A 17,022-nucleotide genomic window follows, 5' to 3' on the forward strand; every position below is an offset into this window, starting at 1 on the left:
TGGGGTTGGTCCTCCCGGCCGCTGCCCCCGGCCTCAGGCTTTGGGGCGTGGAGTTGGTCCTCCCGGCCACCGCCCCTGGCCTCGGGCTTGGGGGCGTGGGGTAGCTCCTCCCAGCCGCCCCTGACCTCGGACGCGGGGTAGCTCCTCTCGGGCGCGCTTAGTTCGCCGGTCGCAGCCGCCTGCAACCTAACCTATGTCCCAAACCTCTCTGCACCATTTTTTAATTGTGAAATTCCCTTTTAAATTTCTTAATTGCCTCGTTATTTCATTTATCTTACCGTATCCTTATCCAGTTCCCGGAAGACACAGTTAAGAACTGTTTAACTGTTTAAAAAGTATTAAGGCATCCCATGACAAACGCTTCGGGCTAGTGCGGGCGGTGGGGGTGGTGGTGTCGGTTCAAACTGCAATGGTCCACAGTTCTACAGGCGGATTCCTCGAGTCTCTATAAGAGGCAACCAAAAGGAGATCAGCCCTGGGATTTCTTTGGAAGGAATGATGCTAAAGCTGAAACTCCAGTACTTTGGGCCCCTCATGCGAAGAGTTGACTCATTGGAAAAGTCTCTGATGCTGGGAGGGATTGGGTGCAGGAGGAGAAGGGGACGACAGAGGATGAGATGGCTGGATGGCATCACTGACTCGATGGACGTGAGTCTGAGTGAACTCCGGGAGTTGGTGATGGACAGGGAGGCCTGGCGTGCTGCGATTCATGGGGTCGCAAAGAGTCGGACACGACTGAGCGACTGAACTGAAACTCGCCAGTCCCGCGCTATCAGGCAAAAGCTGCCTTTTCAGACGGGTCCCAAATTGGCTCGGTCCCATTTCTGCAGCACATTCGATCAATGGGGCAGAAATGGAAAGCAAGCTGCTGTCGTGAGAGTCAAGACCTGCTTGCGAGAAGCTAACCAAGTCAACTGGCCGAGGTTAGCCGGGAGCTCTAGCCCTGGGCACCTTGCGCGCCCGGGAAGGGGCGGGGCGGCCGTGGGCGGTGGGCGGAGCCTGGAGCGGGATTACCAATGAAATCCTCAGCCGGCGCTGGCCGTGCGCGTGACGCTGCGTAGCGGGCTCAGAGGCTGGAGGCGGGGGAGGGGTTGGGAGCTTTATCTTCGTCTGCGGTTGGGCTGGCTGTGTTGCCGGCCTGGGGCATCAGAAGAGCTAGCGGCGCGGAGCCGACCAGCCTGCCATCGGGTCTGGGACAGCTTCTCGGCTTTGCCTTCCGTGGTGAGGTTCCCCGGCCACCGGCCCATGCTTCCCTGTCCCCCTCCTCCCTTCCCGCCTGGGTCCGCCCACCTCTGCCTAAGAGGAAGGGGAGAGACGTGTCTGCTGCAACTCCGGCCCCGCGGGCCTGGCCTTGCCCCGGGGCTGCGGGGGAGGGAGAGGCTCCGTGGGTTCTGGTCATTTTGGGGGTTGGGGCGGGCGGGAAAGTTACCTGGGGGCGCAGGGGTGTCTGGCAACCTTTTAAATCTTAGAGGTTTGTTTGGTGTCCACCCTCAAATTCTGTGGCCTTTATCAAGCCAGTGGTAAAGAAAGTTACGAATTAGAAAACATTTTATTCCTGAAAAAGCGATACCACGAACTCAATCAGATTCAGCTTCAAATTGACTTGGGGGAAGAAAGTGTGGTAAATCTGGGTGCCAAAGAGTTTAATGTAGCTCATATTTTATTTTGCAGTATTAGGATGTAATTTTCTGACATTCTTAAATGTTAATAGGCATGCAGTTTAAGTGATATGTATATTCAAGAATTATTTGTAAGCGAGAAACAACGATACATTCTATATTCCACGTTTGTATATGGGTTAAGTGTATTGGTCACTTAATATTAAAGTGGATGCTTAGCTGTTTAAGCTACTATTTTTTCAGAGTCTGTTGAGTAGAATTCAACTTGAAGCATTTTCCCCCCCATTGTTTTAACTTGGACAGTATCGATGTATGGCTTATTAGGGAAGTTGTAGATTGTCTAGGCATGAGGACGGATTTTGCAAGGAATTTTAATGCGTAATTATTTTAAAATGCACGTGTGTCGCTGCATCACCTGCTGAGAGCTCGCCAGGATTTCACATTCTTAGGATAAAGATCAAAACACTACTGCCATGCTCATTTCCAGTTCAGTTTGAGCCGGTGTTCTCCTGGCTCTCTGGGCTCAAGCCATACCAGCTTTATTTTTGTTTTTAGAAAGTTTCTCTTTATTATCTCCTAGTCTTTAGGGGTTTACTCTACCTCTAATTCTCTAATTTCCTCCAGTATCAGCCCAAATATCTCGGGAAACTCACCCTGTCCTGGTTAAAACCTCCCAGCATTCTGTTTTCCTTTGCTTCAGTTCATTATCAGTTGTAATGAGCTGCATTAGTTACTTCAACGCTTGTTTCCTCTACTAGCATTTCATGAAGGCTGGATTGGTCCATCTTATTTAGGTCTTAATTCTCAAGACTTAGCACCTTGCACAATGAAAAAGTTGGAGGACAGAGGAGAGGACTTTTGAATGAAAAATATTTTCTAGAGAAGGTTATCTGTTTCCTTGGAAAAGGAAAAGGTTTTTAACAAAGGCTCAAAGTTCAGAGCGGAGAAGGCAATGGCACCCCACTCGAGTACTTCTGCCTGGAAAATCACATGGATGGAGGAGCCTGGTGGGCTGCAGTCCACGGGGTCGCTGAGGGTTGGACGCTACTTAAGCGACTTCACTTTGACTTTTCACTTTCATGCATTGGAGAAGGAAATGGCAACCCACTCCAGTGTTCTTGCCTGGAGAATCCCAGGGACAGGGGAGCTTGGTGAGCTGCCGTCTATGGGGTCACACAGAGTCGGACACGACTGAAGCGACTCAGCAGCAGCAGCAGCAAGTTCAGAGTGAAGTCGCTCAGTCCTGTTGGACTCTTTGCGACCCCATGGACTATAGCCCACCAGGCTCCTCTGTCCATGGGATTTTCCAGGCAAGAATACCAGAGTGGGTTGCCATTTCCTTCTCGGGGATCGTCCTGATCTAGGGATGGAACTCGGGTCTCCAGCACTGCAGACAGACTTTACCATCTGAGCCACCAGGGAAGCCCCTTAACAAAGAGTAGTTAGAGAAATTTATTTTTGGAATTTACCACAGGGTAAGTGCTTATACTGATCCTATAATGAGAATTTGTGTTCTTTAGTTTTGCTGATTGACCTAATGACCTAGTTCTTTGATATGTAAATACAGAGTTGTACTGAGGCCAGCCTTTAGGAGGAAGGAAGAGCAAGTTTCTGTTTTGAATTGCTACATTGATCTGTAAAGTGTTTCTCTTTACCACTACTCAATCTGGGAGTGTTGTAGCAAAGTCTTTACCTAGAGTAGGTGTTCAGTGTTTTATAGATTTACAGGTTCTTTTGAAAGCTTAATTAATAAGAACACTGCAGACGGGCTAACCGAGAACACTTGAATACTTCTTTCTGGCACAGTACGTTTTAGCGGTTCAGTCCAATTTTTTCTGTTTTGCTTGTGTAAGACAAGTTAGATACTACCACACTGAACATACCAAAACCATTGAATTGATTGGATTCTTAAGGAATAATTGTTCAGTGTGTTATGTTTTTAAAATAGCTATTTAGTCAGCTTTATGTCACTTTGGGTGTAAATGTTTCTGTTGCCACTTACTGGCATGTGACTTTGAGTTGAGTAGTATTTCCGAATCATTTGCATCTTTTAAACAGAAATGTTAAGTGAGGTATGACCTGACGCTGCCACCCAGCCCTGTAAATGTTACTGGCATGGTAAACAGGAGTGCCTGGTTCCTTTCTTGCTGGACCTCTGGTGAGTCTAGTCTTATGATCATGATTTTTACTTCCTCAAAACTCATTTTGCAACCCAATTCAATATATTTTTGTCCTTCCTGAAACCAACTGCAAGTAAATCGTACCTATTAATGTCCCCAGATTGTGAAATAGCCTATGTCCCACCCTCTTTTTGTTTGTTTGTTTGTTTCTGCTCTCTTTTTAAGGTCTTATGTAAATTTTCCATGATATTGACCGTAGGTTACCTCTTGAATCCTCTAACTTGATTTGGAACATTCCTTGCTCCTGGTTTTCCTCTCATCTTTCCTGGGCCTTTGTTTTATACAGTTCTTTAATTGCCTTGTAGTATTGGGAAAATCATAAATCACTGTTAAAGTGGGATAATAGTGGGACTTCCCTGGTGGTCCAGTGGTTAGGACCTTTTCCCTGCCTGTGGCCCAGGTTCAACCCCTGGTTAGGGGGCTAAGATCCCGCAAGCTGTGTAGCTCGCCAAAAAAAAAAAAAAAATCCTGCTGCATAGGTTGTTGTGAGGCTTAAATTAGCCAAAGTTATGGCAAATGTTAGCTTTATTATTTTCTAAGTAATCTCTTTTCTTGACTTATGGTTTCTCCTGAGACTTCCTGCCTGTGCTTGGCCTTAGCTGCTGCTTGTATACCAATGAATCGTACATCTGTTTTCAGTCCAGTTTTGTATGTTCATCTTCCTGTCAACCGTCATCACTTGACTGACTCATAGGCGTATCATATGAACTTAACTACTCATTTCTCTTCTCCTGTAGTTACTTAGCTTAATGGCACACTCGGAGGCTTAGTTCAGAAACTCTTTTGGGATCTGTATTTCCTGCCCTCTGGATGTAGTATCTTCTAGGTGGCTCAGTGTTAAAGAATCGGTCTGCCAATGCAGGAGATGCGAGATACGGGTTCTGTCCTTGGGTCTGGAAGATCCCCTGGAGAAGGGAATGGCAACCCACTCCAGTGTTCTTGCCTGGGAAATCCCATAGACCTAGGAGCCTGGTGGGCTACAGTCCATGGAGTCACAGAGTCAGATAGAACTTAGTGACTGAGCACGCAGGCACTCTGGATGTCGGCACTTGGGTGTCTCGTAGATGCCTCAGCTTAATGTTTGTAAATTAATCTGGTCTCTCTTATCTCTTCTTCATAAAATCATTTGTTCTTTTAAGAAACGCATGTCATTTGAGCCTTACTTTAGGCTTTTATCATTTTGTGAGAGCTCATTGTTCTTCCTGTGGTCCAGGAGGGCAAAATTTCCCCCTTCACCCTTCTTGAGTTCTTTTCCCCCCCGCTAGAATTTGCTTTTTTTATTTTGATAAAATAATACATAACAAATTAACCTTCTACAAAAACTTTATATTGGAGTATATAGTTGATTGAACCCCTCTTGAGTTCTTGATACAAGGTAGATTAACAGGAGAAAAAGAATCTTTGATTCATGGGCATGGATCTCTCATAGAAACAGGACCTAAGAAGTGAGTGAAGGTGGCGGCTCTTACATATTTTAGACCAACAATAAATTAAGAATTGACTGGACAAAGAAACTTAGGTTTGGGTGCTTAGTTAATAAGAATCTTAAGCAAAGTTTGGGCTTGGGTAGTAAATTAGCAAAGAAGTGCCGGGTGTTTTCCTTATATAGGCCTCTGGGCCCTGCATTCCCCATCTCTGGTGATAAGGATGTCTTTCTACTTCCGCATACAGGGAGGGCACCTTTTACATGGAGATTTTATTTCCTGCTTTTAGGAAAGCAGGACAGAGAGGAGGGTCAAAGTCTGTCTTGACAACGGCTCTTTCTTCAATACAGTCAGTGTGCCATTGAGGCATATTTGGGGGCAGCCTGCCCTGGGCCCCAGCACTGCCAAGCTCTCCTTTCTCTTAACACATCCTCCACCTTGCTGCCTTAATTCTTACTAAAAAACAAATACTACCTCAGACAGATATTAAGTCACTCTCTTGTTTAAAAGCCTCTATCAACTCCTTGTTTGTGTTAAGTTCCAGACTTCTTAGAATCCTCTGAGGGCCCTTGACTTTTTGTCCTTGCCCTTCCATTTCCCTTGTGTTCCAGTCTTTTCCTTTCCTTCCTTTTAGATCTAACCTAGATTTTACCTACTTCAGGAAACCTTTCCTAATTGCCCCTAAAGTCTATTGGGCATCAGACTTATATTCTGTTCATTATGTACGTACATCTGAGTTACTATTCTGTAATACTCCTGTAATTATGTTTTTATATCTTCCTCCCACTGATTTTTCATTCCTTGAGGGTTCAGACTGTTGGCAGTCATCGTTGTATCCCAGGGCCTGGTGTGTAGTAGACGTCAATAAAATGTTTGAAATAATAGATCTATCACCAAGGTCTGTACTTGTTCGTGTTTTCATAGTGCTTTTCATCTGGCTCTGTTTTGATGCCTGGCAAACTTCTGTTTCTTCTTTGAACTCTGGCTCTAATGTCACCTTTATGAGGACTTACCCAACTTCTCCAAGTGTTTGGTTATGCCTTCTCTTATGTGTGTGTGTGTGTGTGTGTGCGCGCGCGTGCGCATGCACACACAGAAGGGTGCTAGAACAGTTAATGGGGTAGACCTCTGTATTATTTACAGTAAATCTCACATCATTGTAGAAAGTGATGCTTAAAATACCTGAATTTTCAGATACTTGACACCTATATTTTGTGTCAAAAGTTTAAAAAATTGTTTTTCAGTATACATTAAGATTTTTTTCCTTGCCTTCTGTGTTTAAATGACCATAGCCTTTTAAAAAATGTGCCAGCGTCATTAAAGCATGAACTTCAGGGGCGTTCTGTCGGCCTAGTGGTTTGAATTCACTGCTGTGGCCAGGGAAGTAGGTCTGCTTTGATGCAGTGATGTGTTTGGGGACTCATAAGAAATGTAAGCCGTTTAACCTTCAGAGGAAAAACCTGTGCTTGCTTTCTCCTTTCTTCCTACTTTTATTTATTTATTTTTTTTTCTTCTTCCTACTTTTAAAGTTTTCTTTATTGTTGTCTCTAATTTTGTTTCTGGATGTCAACTACTTTTTTCTTTTTGAAAATGGGGACAGGATTACCTACCTCAGGGTTATTGTTAAGTTTAAAGGAGGTAATATACACAAAGGTCTTACCAGAAAGTAATGTTTGTTCTAATTATTTGAGTTATTTCATGAGAACAGTCTCTCAAGTTTGAGAGGTTTTCCAGTGAAGTAAAAATCATAGCATTTGTTAGCAGATTTTTTTCATAGCCTAAGTTTGTTTTTGGGTCCAGAATGGCAGATGTTGATGAAGAATCTTAAGCTCTAGAACAGATTATTTTTAGGTATATTCATACAACTTAAAAACCCCAAACTAGTTGCTATATTTATCTTTTAGTATTAAAAGGTACAGTTAGAAATGAACATGAGTTTCAGCTCTCATTCTAGCCTCTTGATGATTGTTTCATGAACATGTGAAAGGAAGTTGTTTTATTTTCTTACTGTGTGAAAATGCTTGATATCTATTAACTCATTCAACAAATACGTATTAAGTACCGACTGTTCAAGCAGAGTTCTAGATAGTTGGATAAAGTGATGAAAAGACAGAATTCTGCCTTTCATGGGGATTAGTCTTTTCATGGTGTAGACAGGCAATTAACACTATAATGTATTAGCCCATACATGCTCTGAAGAAAAATAAAGCAGGGGAAATAAGACTAAAGTGGGTGTGAGTGTTTATTTTAGTTGGGGGTAGGTAGGGAGTCCCTGGGGAGGGGACATTTGAGAACTTGAACAAAGTAAAGGAGGAATCTTTGAGGGTTCTGCGGGAGATGAGCCAGAGAGCGGCAACAGCAGAGACCTTTAAGTGGGAGTAAGGTTGGATTTTCAAAGAAACAGCAAAAGGCCAAAGTGACAGGAGGAGAGCAACTGAGAACTGTAGTAGAAGGTGGAGGGTAGGGAGATGAAGGCCAGGGAGGGGAATGGCAGATCATGGGTGGAGGAGTTACTCGACAGTGGTGAGGACTTGAAACAATTCGGTGCTTAAAGGATTTTGAGGTAGGGCAATGATCTGCTGAGATTTACCTTTTAAAAAGTTTACTCTGGGCCCTGTGTGACCAGAAGGGAGAAGATGAAGAGGGACCAGTTAGGCCACTACAGTGAGAAGGGTCGGTGGTTTAGGTTGTGCTGAAGGTGGTGGATGGGGTAAAAAGATGTTAGAACGGGATATATATTTTGAAGGCAGAGTAAAATGGCCCGCTGTTGGCTTGGTTAAGGGAAAGTAAAGAAGGATAATATGGGGTTTTTTGTTTTTAATCTGGGCAAAGACTGACTGCTAGTTCCAGTAACTGAATTAAGAAAGATGGAAGAATGGAGTTGGCCGGAACATCAGTAGTTCACTTTTGGTCCTGTTAAAGTTTGAGATGCCCATAAGACATCTGCCTACATAAAGGGGTCCGGTAGGCCTTTGGATAGGAGTCTGGAGCTCAGGGAAATCTGGGTCTGGTGAGGAGAGAAGGGTATCATAGTGAGTGAACTGGTGGTGATCAGAGGGTTAGCCACTGGAAATTAGAATTATGGACATGGTGCACTTGTTGGTATCAGTAAGTTCTAGGGGAGGATTTGACTGGGACATAAGAACAGCTTTTTGGAGAAAGAAGGAAGTCTAGGAACTTGGAGACCAGGAGCTTGGATCTAGGAACATGGATGTTGAAGTAAAAAAAAGTGTGGAAGAGTTACTGAAAGGGAGACAGGAGGAGTGAGTGATGTATTCATATTCTTAGTAAACGAGGGGAGTGATCAGGAAGACAGTACATACAAAGAGAAGTATCAGGTGTGATAATCTGACTGACCTATTTTAAGGAAGGGAAGGAGGAACAGTAACTTGGAAATAACAGGAAATGAGGAGGATAACTTTTGTTATTATTGTTAATAATAGAAGGGCAAGAAAAGACTGTGATCTCACATATAAGGGCAGTGATTCATGCCAGCACCTAGAAACCACTTAGAATTAATGACAGTTTGAATTTTTAACTTTGCAGTAGCTGAAGTAGTTTGCCTGTGTCTAGATTGGTAAGAGTGGATTCACAGTCCCATCTAAATGAATAGTCAAAAATTCATCTCTCTCCTTCATCTCACCTGGTTACAAGGCGTTCCCTTGCTTACACTCTTGCCCTCCTGTGGTCTGCTCTCCACACAGAGGCTGAAGGGATCCACCTTTGTAAGGAAGGAACAGTTGAACTGAGCGTTACTGTAATTTCCTTCCGTTTTCTGCCACAACAGTCGTGTACTGTTACTGACATGGATAGCAGGAGGGACTCAGTTCAGACATCTCGTCATAATCTTGGATTTGGTCAAAATTGAGATGAAGCATAGGTGATAGTTTTCCTTCCTAAATTCTGTGTGTATGACAGTAACAGAATTTATTAATGTTTTCTTGGAAGCCATATGATGCTTGAGCTGCATTTGAGAAAGTGTGTAATTATGGAACTCTGCCATCATCTAACACCTATTAAGAGCAAACATGTAGAATTTGAGGGACAATGCAACTTTATATTTGTGTCATGTAGCATACAGGGCATAGATATGTAGGGATTGCATTCACTTAGTTAATTTTTTTTTTTTTTTTTGCCCTTACACACATTAATGAATATATAGAAGAAATAAGTATTAACCTTTGATATTAATCACGTTAGACCTTAGGCTAAGTAAATTCTTTCCTTAACTAAAACCCACTACACCCTCACCCTATAGGAATGTAACTTTATTTGAGTGGCGTCTGTTTTAAGAATAATCACCCCTGGAGAAATAAGTGTCCTGGTTGACTGACCGCTGTCACAAGGAGAGGGTCATAAATTGTCAGCAGGCCCCCCCCCCCCCGGCCAGAAGATGATGTAACACCCCTAAGACCTCTGTATACATTTGTATGAAGCACCTGACTTTAATAAAAGTCAGGACTGCTGTCCCCACGTGACTTTTGTATAACATCTCAGTGTATAAAAACAGACTCTGGAAAATAAAGAATTGGGATCAGTTCCTCGAAATACTGGTCTCCCCATGTCGCTCTCTCTCTCACTCTGGCTGAGTCTCCCTCTGGAGCGCGGAACCCGCCACGCTTACTAATTATGCCTGGGCTTCTAAGATCTGACCGGGGAGGCCTCAGTGTCTCCTCTCCTTCGGGAGAACGGAAGGACGCCTGCGGCCTACGTAAGTGGTGCAAACTTCTTGTCTTGAAGTTTTATTGGTCTCCCGCGTAAACCAAGCTACTCAGCCTCTTTTCTCCACTGAATTTTCCTACTGAGCTATCCTCATCCTATTACTCTTTATATCTTTGATAAAATATTTAAATAAATAGGTCGCCGACGCCGTCCCCGCTTCGAATACCCTGGATCAGCCGGGGCAGGACCCCGGCAGGTGGCGCCCGAGACAGGGACGATTCGAAAGTAGGTCCCCAACACTTTCCCCCAGTGTTGAATTTTAGGGACGGATAGGACCCCACTCAGGGTGCCGTGGACCCCCCTGTAGGATAGACAGGGCGAGTAGGAGTGGGAAGTGTTGAAAGTGTTAAAGAGTTAGAGTTAGAGAGAAAAAATGGTTTCTGAAGTTAAAAGGCCAAAGAAAAGCCTGATCTTTTGAAAGCTAAAAGCTTTATCTTCTATTATATTTAACTTTCTGACATGGATAACACTGAAACTAAGAATGGCAACTCTTTATACAAGTAATCTTGAAACTGTTAAAGAGGCTACTGTTAATTTAGATACTTGGGTGAAGGTAAAAAAAACAACTAAACACTTATCCTATAAATATGATTAAAAATGTTCTGGATCCTCGTCATGAGGCTGTGGGATAGCCTATGGGAGAGGCTATAGCGGTGGATGGTAGTGGGTCTCCACCTTCTGCGCAGATCATATTTTCTGCCATTGACTAGGAAAAGGAGGGACACTGTGCTCTACCTCCCGAGGAGTGAGAGGGCTTACAGGATGCTGCGGCCGGGCGCCCTGGCGAGCCCCCCCTCCCTCTACACTTTAAAACTTTAAACAACAATTTCTGATTTTAGGCGACTACTCCACCTCCACTTGCATCTCCCAGGGCCTAAGAATTCCCCGGTTTACATCCAAAGCCTCCCAGAACATTGCCTAAGGCTGAAAAAGATAAAAAAAGTTTTATTTTTAAACATAGCAGCTTTTAAAGAATACACAATATACAGAGCCTGCTCCTTGCAGAAAACCCCCTCTGGGGGGGCCTCACCCAAGCAAAAAAAGAGAGAAAAATAAAAAGAAAAAAGAAAAAAAAAGTGAAAAAGAAAAAAGGAAAGAAAATAGAGAAAGATCTAAAGATAGAAAAAGAACTAAAGAGTGAAAAGGAGAGAGGAACGGAGGAGGAAGGAAGCAGGGAATGCAGCAAGATAGAAAAAGGAAAAAAGGAAGTTAGAAAAAGAGACACAGAGAGAAAGAGAGGGAGGAGGAAAGAAAAAGAGAGAAAGAGGGTAAAGGAAAAGAAACGAAAGAAAGAGAAGACAGTAAGAAGGAAGAAGGGAGAATGAAAGAGGGAAACAAGAAGGAAATGATAGAAAGTAAAAGAGAAGAGGAAGGAAAAAAGATAGAGTGAGGGAAAGAAAACCTGAGAAAGATTTAAAGAGAAGAAGGAAGAAAAAATCAGCAGAGGAGAGAGGAGAGGACTTACAGGACACTGTGGCCAGACGCCCTGGCGAGCTACCCCCCCCTCTGCGCAAACTTTAAAAAAAAACTTATCCACCACTTTCTGATTTAAGACGATTGCTGCCGCCTCCTTTTGCGCCTTCCAGGGCCCAAGAGTTCCCCACTTTGCCCTCAAAGCCTCTCAAAGTGTTGCCAAAGCCTGAAAAAGAGAAAAAGTTTTTTAAACAGTGGAGCTTTTAAAAACCTCACTTAGTTAATTTTTTAAACTAGGTTGTTAATACACAGCAGAGTGCCAACATTTTATTATCTTTGTGTGTGTGTGCAGTAGTAGTTAACTTTCTAGATGTAGGATTCAGGGGTTGGAGGATTTACGTGAAGATGCAGTGTAATAGAGCAGAGACATTGACTGCCTCTTGGTATTGTGATACCACATCTTGAGTTTTCCCTGCTGTCTTATGGTTCTCTTTTCCTGCTAAGGGAGGAAACTGAGGGCAAAGATACTAGTATAGACTACGACATAAAGGTCTTTATGAAGAGTTGCTGTTTTCTTCTTTGGCTCACTCCATTGATCTGTGGCAGTGTAATTGTGCAAACTCAGTACTTGTGCTTCAGCTTGTGAAGTTAGGCCTTACTCGCTAGGTTGATGGTTCCCAGTCTCATCACCAAGGACTCCTTGTAAGTTTTTGCTACAGTGTACTCAGGCTTAGATTTTTTTCCCCTTTTGATCAGTTTAACAGCATTTGTTTGTCAAACTTGGTTGTTGTTTTTTTTCTTTAACCTCTTTTACTGATTTCTCAGGGAGTTGATACAGTCTCAAGCCACAAGCAAAGTGACATAGCCTGTGTTGCTTGCTTTATGTGACAAATGTAAAATTGTCTATTTCAGTTTATATTTGAAATATCCAAAGTAGCTTCCCCAGACCCTTAGTCTATGGGGCCCCCATCCCCAATCAAGAACAGTTGTCAATCTTATTGTTGAGTAGAAGGTGTAAAGCTGTTAACCGTGAAGGTGGTGCTCATTGGTGTTCTTCCATTGTAGATTTTCCTCTTTATTCTCTTAAGTTTAGAGAACTGTATTGTATTACTCAGAATAATTGGTTGTGGTATTAACTGATACATCACTTTCTGTATTAATACTTCCCACTAGATTTGGGGAATTCAAAGAGAAAATCCCATTTAGTCCCGGTCTTTAAGAAGCTTATGCTGAGTGGAAGAGGCAGATAGTATTGCCCACTGAGTGTATTAGTGTGACAGGACACACAAGGTGCGTTTGGACCACAGGGGAAGGTGAGTGATCAAAGAAACCTTAGTGGAGGAGATGAGTCAGGGCCACCTGCTGATTAGAGTAGAGGCTGGGGAATCCAGTAGTTCTGGTTTTGAATCCCTTTTCTGCAGTTTTGAATCCCTTTATGATTTGGAGTAAACTAAATCACCTCCCTAAACTATATTTTGAGACAGGAAGGAGTATATAGGAAGACATGGTGACCAAAGACAATACTGTGGGAATAAAATAGTTGTATTTACTTTAAAGATTATATTGAAATTAAAATAATAATACATGTAAAACATGTAAGGACTCAAAAGTAAGAGTCCCTATTTTTAATTCCACACTGTTAACCCCTGTATAATTCCTTTTTGAAACATCTTGGTTCTTCTTGCATCTTTTCTTTCTCTCTTCTTTGTCCCTGATTTCTTTTCTATCTCTTGTTGTCTTACTAGATAGAGGGCATCCCTCAGAGTTTAATTGTCAGTTCTCTAATCTTTCGCGTTGAAGAATTAGATGTTCTTCTGGCTTCCTCTGTCAGTGTTACACAAATTATTTTAAATTTACCAGTAACCCTGACCTCTTCCCTAGGTTTCTCTTCTTAATTGGATCTATTGTTCTCCTAAAATTTCTACTTGATATGTCGGTCTCCAAATTGTATCCATGATCCCTTGGACTGTAGCCCACCTGGTCCCTCTGTCCCTGGGATTTCCCAGGCAAGAATACTGGAGCGGTCACCATTTCCTTCTCCAGGGGATCTTCCCGACCCAGGGATCATGTCTCCTCCTTGACACGTGGATTCTTTACCACTGAGCTCTACCTGGAACTATTCCATAATTCTGCTTCATTTGATTTCAACAACAACAACAACAAAAAAAAAATAGAAGGGAAGTGATCTAGATTTGTCAGATTTTTACTTTGCCAAGCATTGGTATTTAAGAAAACAATCAAATTCACCATGTACTCCATTTTGTATGTAAAGGGCATTTTAACATAACTGTTTTAAAAGACCATAATCTTACGATTTTAAAATAATGTAGTGAATACTTTATTATGTTTTGCTTTAGACTGCCAAAAACTTCTGTATAGTTAAACACTGCTTTGGAGTAAGCATATTATAGTCTTGATATTGATCTGCCTAAAATTTGATTTTGATTATGTTCGTCAGTGCTTAAAATGGCCTGCTGCTAAGTCACGTCAGTCGTGTCCGACTCTGTGCGACCCCATAGACGGCGGCCAACCAGTCTCCCGTCCCTGGGATTCTCCAGGCAAGCATGCTGGAGTGGGTTGCCATTTCCTTCTCCAGTGCATGAAAGTGAAAAGAGAAAGTGAAGCCACTCAGTCCTGTCCAACTCTTCGTGACCCCATGGACTGCAGCCTACCAGGCTCTTCCATCCATGGGATTTCTCAGGCAAAAGTACTGGAGTGGGTTACCACTGCCTTAAAAAAGTCCTAATTTGTTAGGTCTTTACAGTTTGACCCCAGCTCTTTTTTCAAATCTTTTTCTATTATCGACTTAAGAAAAAAGAATCCAAACAGCAGGTGATGTTTGTAGTTTGGATCTGATCCAGGTTCTGATCTGACCCTGCCATTAGCTTTGTGGTCTTGGACAAGTTACTGTCATGAGAAGAAGCAAATAGTCCTGGAGCTGCTCTGGTGCAATCAACTAGGCTTTGGAGTTTCTGGGCGAGCCTGGCACTTGACAGCCAGGTCTTCAGGCTATTCTGTTGAACATAAATGGTTTCACTGAACGTGAGCTTTAGACAAGACCATTCTGTCAACATGATGGATCAAGATAAGAATAAGATCATGTAATCATCAATGCTTGCCCAAGTCACAAAGAATCTAGCATCTGTCTCCCCAGTCTACTGGGAATGATTGTTGCTGTTTTGCCAGTCGTAGCTTTAGCCACCCTCTACTCTGCCTCCTTATAGAGAAGATTTGTTGGTATACCCAATCATCAAACTGTCCTCACTTTCTGATAACCCTCAAGCCAGAGTGAACCCCTGCTTCTTTGGACTCTGCCCAAAATCACTTAGTCAGATCCCAAGCCCTAAATAAATCGCTTCAAATATTCTCTCCCTGGGATGCCCCACAGTTTCCCATGATACACATTCCTAATAAACTAGTCCAGCTGTTGGTATGTTCCTGGTGTATGTGTGGAAGGCATTGACCATAACTACCTGGAACCTTATTTTTTCTCATATGTGAACCAGGAGTAATAATAGGATTTTTTTTTTTTTTGACAGAATTTTGAAGATTAGACAGAAAACTTAAAGCACCTAGCAGAGTCCTGGTAATTAGTAAAACTCAACAGAAGCTTGTTTCTTGTCCTCTAACGAAGTAGTCTGATCAGTCATGGGCCCCTGAGCAGGGCTTACAAGGACCTTGCTTTCACCCTTTCTCACCCATGGAGTCCTCCGTTCTCATCCTTCAAGACACAGGTCACATACCTTCTTTCCTATGAAACCTTTGCACCTCTTAATGATCTCTTCTGTCTCTGCACTTCAGGTATGTATCATTCTTACCACCCACTTGACTATTTATCGTGTTCTTTCCTGTGGCATCTTTTAACTTACCCTTTACTTAATTCTTAATTTTTTATGTACTTATGCCTTGTTTGTTCAACCTTTTTTTTTTTTTTTTTTAAGAATGGGGGCTCTGTTTTGAAACCAGCCAATGATTTTTATCAAGACTGATTTCTTCATTATTTGTTACAGTATCTTGTACTCAGAAAATGTTTAAACGTGATTAAAAGTATAACAAAAGGAAGAAAATATATCATTCGTCACCTCCCCTTAAATATGGTGATATTATGAAATTTACCTATGCCATATCCTTAGTTTAAAGCTTTTTATATCTTCTTTCCTAGACAGCATGGTAGTGGGTGAAGAAAAGATGTCTGTACGAAAACGGCTATCGAAGTCCAGTAACCATGCTGAGGAAGAGGAAGAAGACCAGAGAGACTGTGCAGAGGAGTCCCAAGAGGCGCTTAGTAATGGTGAGGCTTTTACTTTTTCTGAGGTGAATTAATGAAATCGGGAGCAAGTTCAGTGTTCCTGAACAAGGATTACCATCTCTTTAGCTCTTAACTCCCCACTCCAGTACTCTTGCCTGGAGAATCCATGGACGGAGGAGCCTGGTAGGCTGCAGTCCATGGGGTCACTAAGAGTCGGACACGACTGAGCGACTTCCCTTTCACTTTTCACTTTCATGCATTGGAGAAGGAAATGGCAACCCACTCCAGTGTTCTTGCCTGGAGAATCCCAGGGACGGGGGAGCCTGGTGGGCTGCCATTTATGGGGTCGCACAGAGTCAGACACGACTGAAGCGACTTAGCAGCAGCAGCAGCAGCAGCAGCTCTTAACTGGCTGTGGTGTGAGGCATGCGGGATCTTAGTTCCCCAACTAGGGATCAAACCTGCATCTCCTGCAGTGGAAGCTTGGAACCCTAACCACTGGACCACCAGGAAAGTCCCTCTTAAGCTCTTAAAAATGGATATGCTGGCAGGCACTGTAAAGTGCAGAGGAGAGAAAGAAATTAAGAGAATAGAAAGGAACACTTCGGTTTCGTTACCAGTCAGAGCCGCTTTTGATACTGCTTGTGATACTGGTATGTGAATCGCTGCACCTCTCATAATAGAGGTGAGCTTTACTGATGAAAGTGGAGTTTGCAGTGTATGGTTTAGTTTTATGTATTTGATAACAAAGAAACTAAAAAATAAGCCCTTTTAAAGTGATTCATTGAACATTTTGTGGGTATCTACTATGTTTTAGACATCATTCATTCATCTTATTCAGTTCTTCAACTGCCTGATTCCTATCAGTATTTACTGGTGTTCTGCTAAGTGGTGCAGCTCCAGCAGTGATCGGTACAGATGTGTTTGCCCTTGTGAAGCTCCAAGTTAAGTGCATGAGAACCCCTCTCTCCGCTTTAACATAATTAGATTATTAGAAATAAGTGCTACTAATTACTCTTTTAATAGCTGACATTAGCATAATGAGCATAATTAGCAGGGTACATAACCTAGGTAAAAATCTTGGGAGAGACAGATGAGGAAATTGTGTTAGTTCTCATGTCCAGGTTTGCTTAACATGAATGCAAAGAAGACTGACACAGTACTTGTTTGTTAAGGTCAAGGTTTATGCTTAAGACTGATAGACTGGTAAACACAACTTCACTTGTTGTCATCTATTGCATCAGGCTATTTATTTTTGCTGTGACATTTGTATAGGTTTGATTTCAGTGAGGATTTGAAATTTGAAGCTTGTTTGGTTAACAGATAGGTGTGGAACTTTTTGAGATAGGTTATCTTTGGCATCCTAAGACTTTTTTCATAAAGAAAAGCTTTTGCTTTTCCTGTTCAAATTTAAT

At 42.6% G+C, this 17,022-nt stretch overlaps 1 protein-coding gene across 5 annotated transcripts in view; it reads left to right on the forward strand.

Moving 5' to 3' along the window:
- The first annotated feature begins 1,073 nt into the window (after positions 1–1,073).
- The window catches only part of SOAT1 (sterol O-acyltransferase 1), a 64,011-nt gene continuing 48,062 nt past the window's right edge, over positions 1,074–17,022 (forward strand). Inside the window, exons 1-3 of one of the 5 annotated variants that reach the window (XM_027565455.1) lie at positions 1,074–1,221; positions 14,898–15,159; positions 15,521–15,649. In XM_027565455.1, the coding sequence (XP_027421256.1) occupies positions 15,526–15,649 (124 nt within the window). In that variant the 5' untranslated portion in view covers positions 1,074–1,221; positions 14,898–15,159; positions 15,521–15,525. Of the gene's footprint in view, positions 1,222–3,677; positions 3,778–14,897; positions 15,160–15,520; positions 15,650–17,022 lie in introns of all 5 variants that reach the window. The other 4 variants (XM_027565453.1, XM_027565456.1, XM_027565454.1 and 1 more) reach the window with 4 other exon arrangements.

The sequence above is a fragment of the Bos indicus x Bos taurus genome, chromosome 16, assembly GCF_003369695.1.
Source record: "Bos indicus x Bos taurus breed Angus x Brahman F1 hybrid chromosome 16, Bos_hybrid_MaternalHap_v2.0, whole genome shotgun sequence".
NCBI classification, from domain to species: domain Eukaryota; kingdom Metazoa; phylum Chordata; class Mammalia; order Artiodactyla; family Bovidae; genus Bos; species Bos indicus x Bos taurus.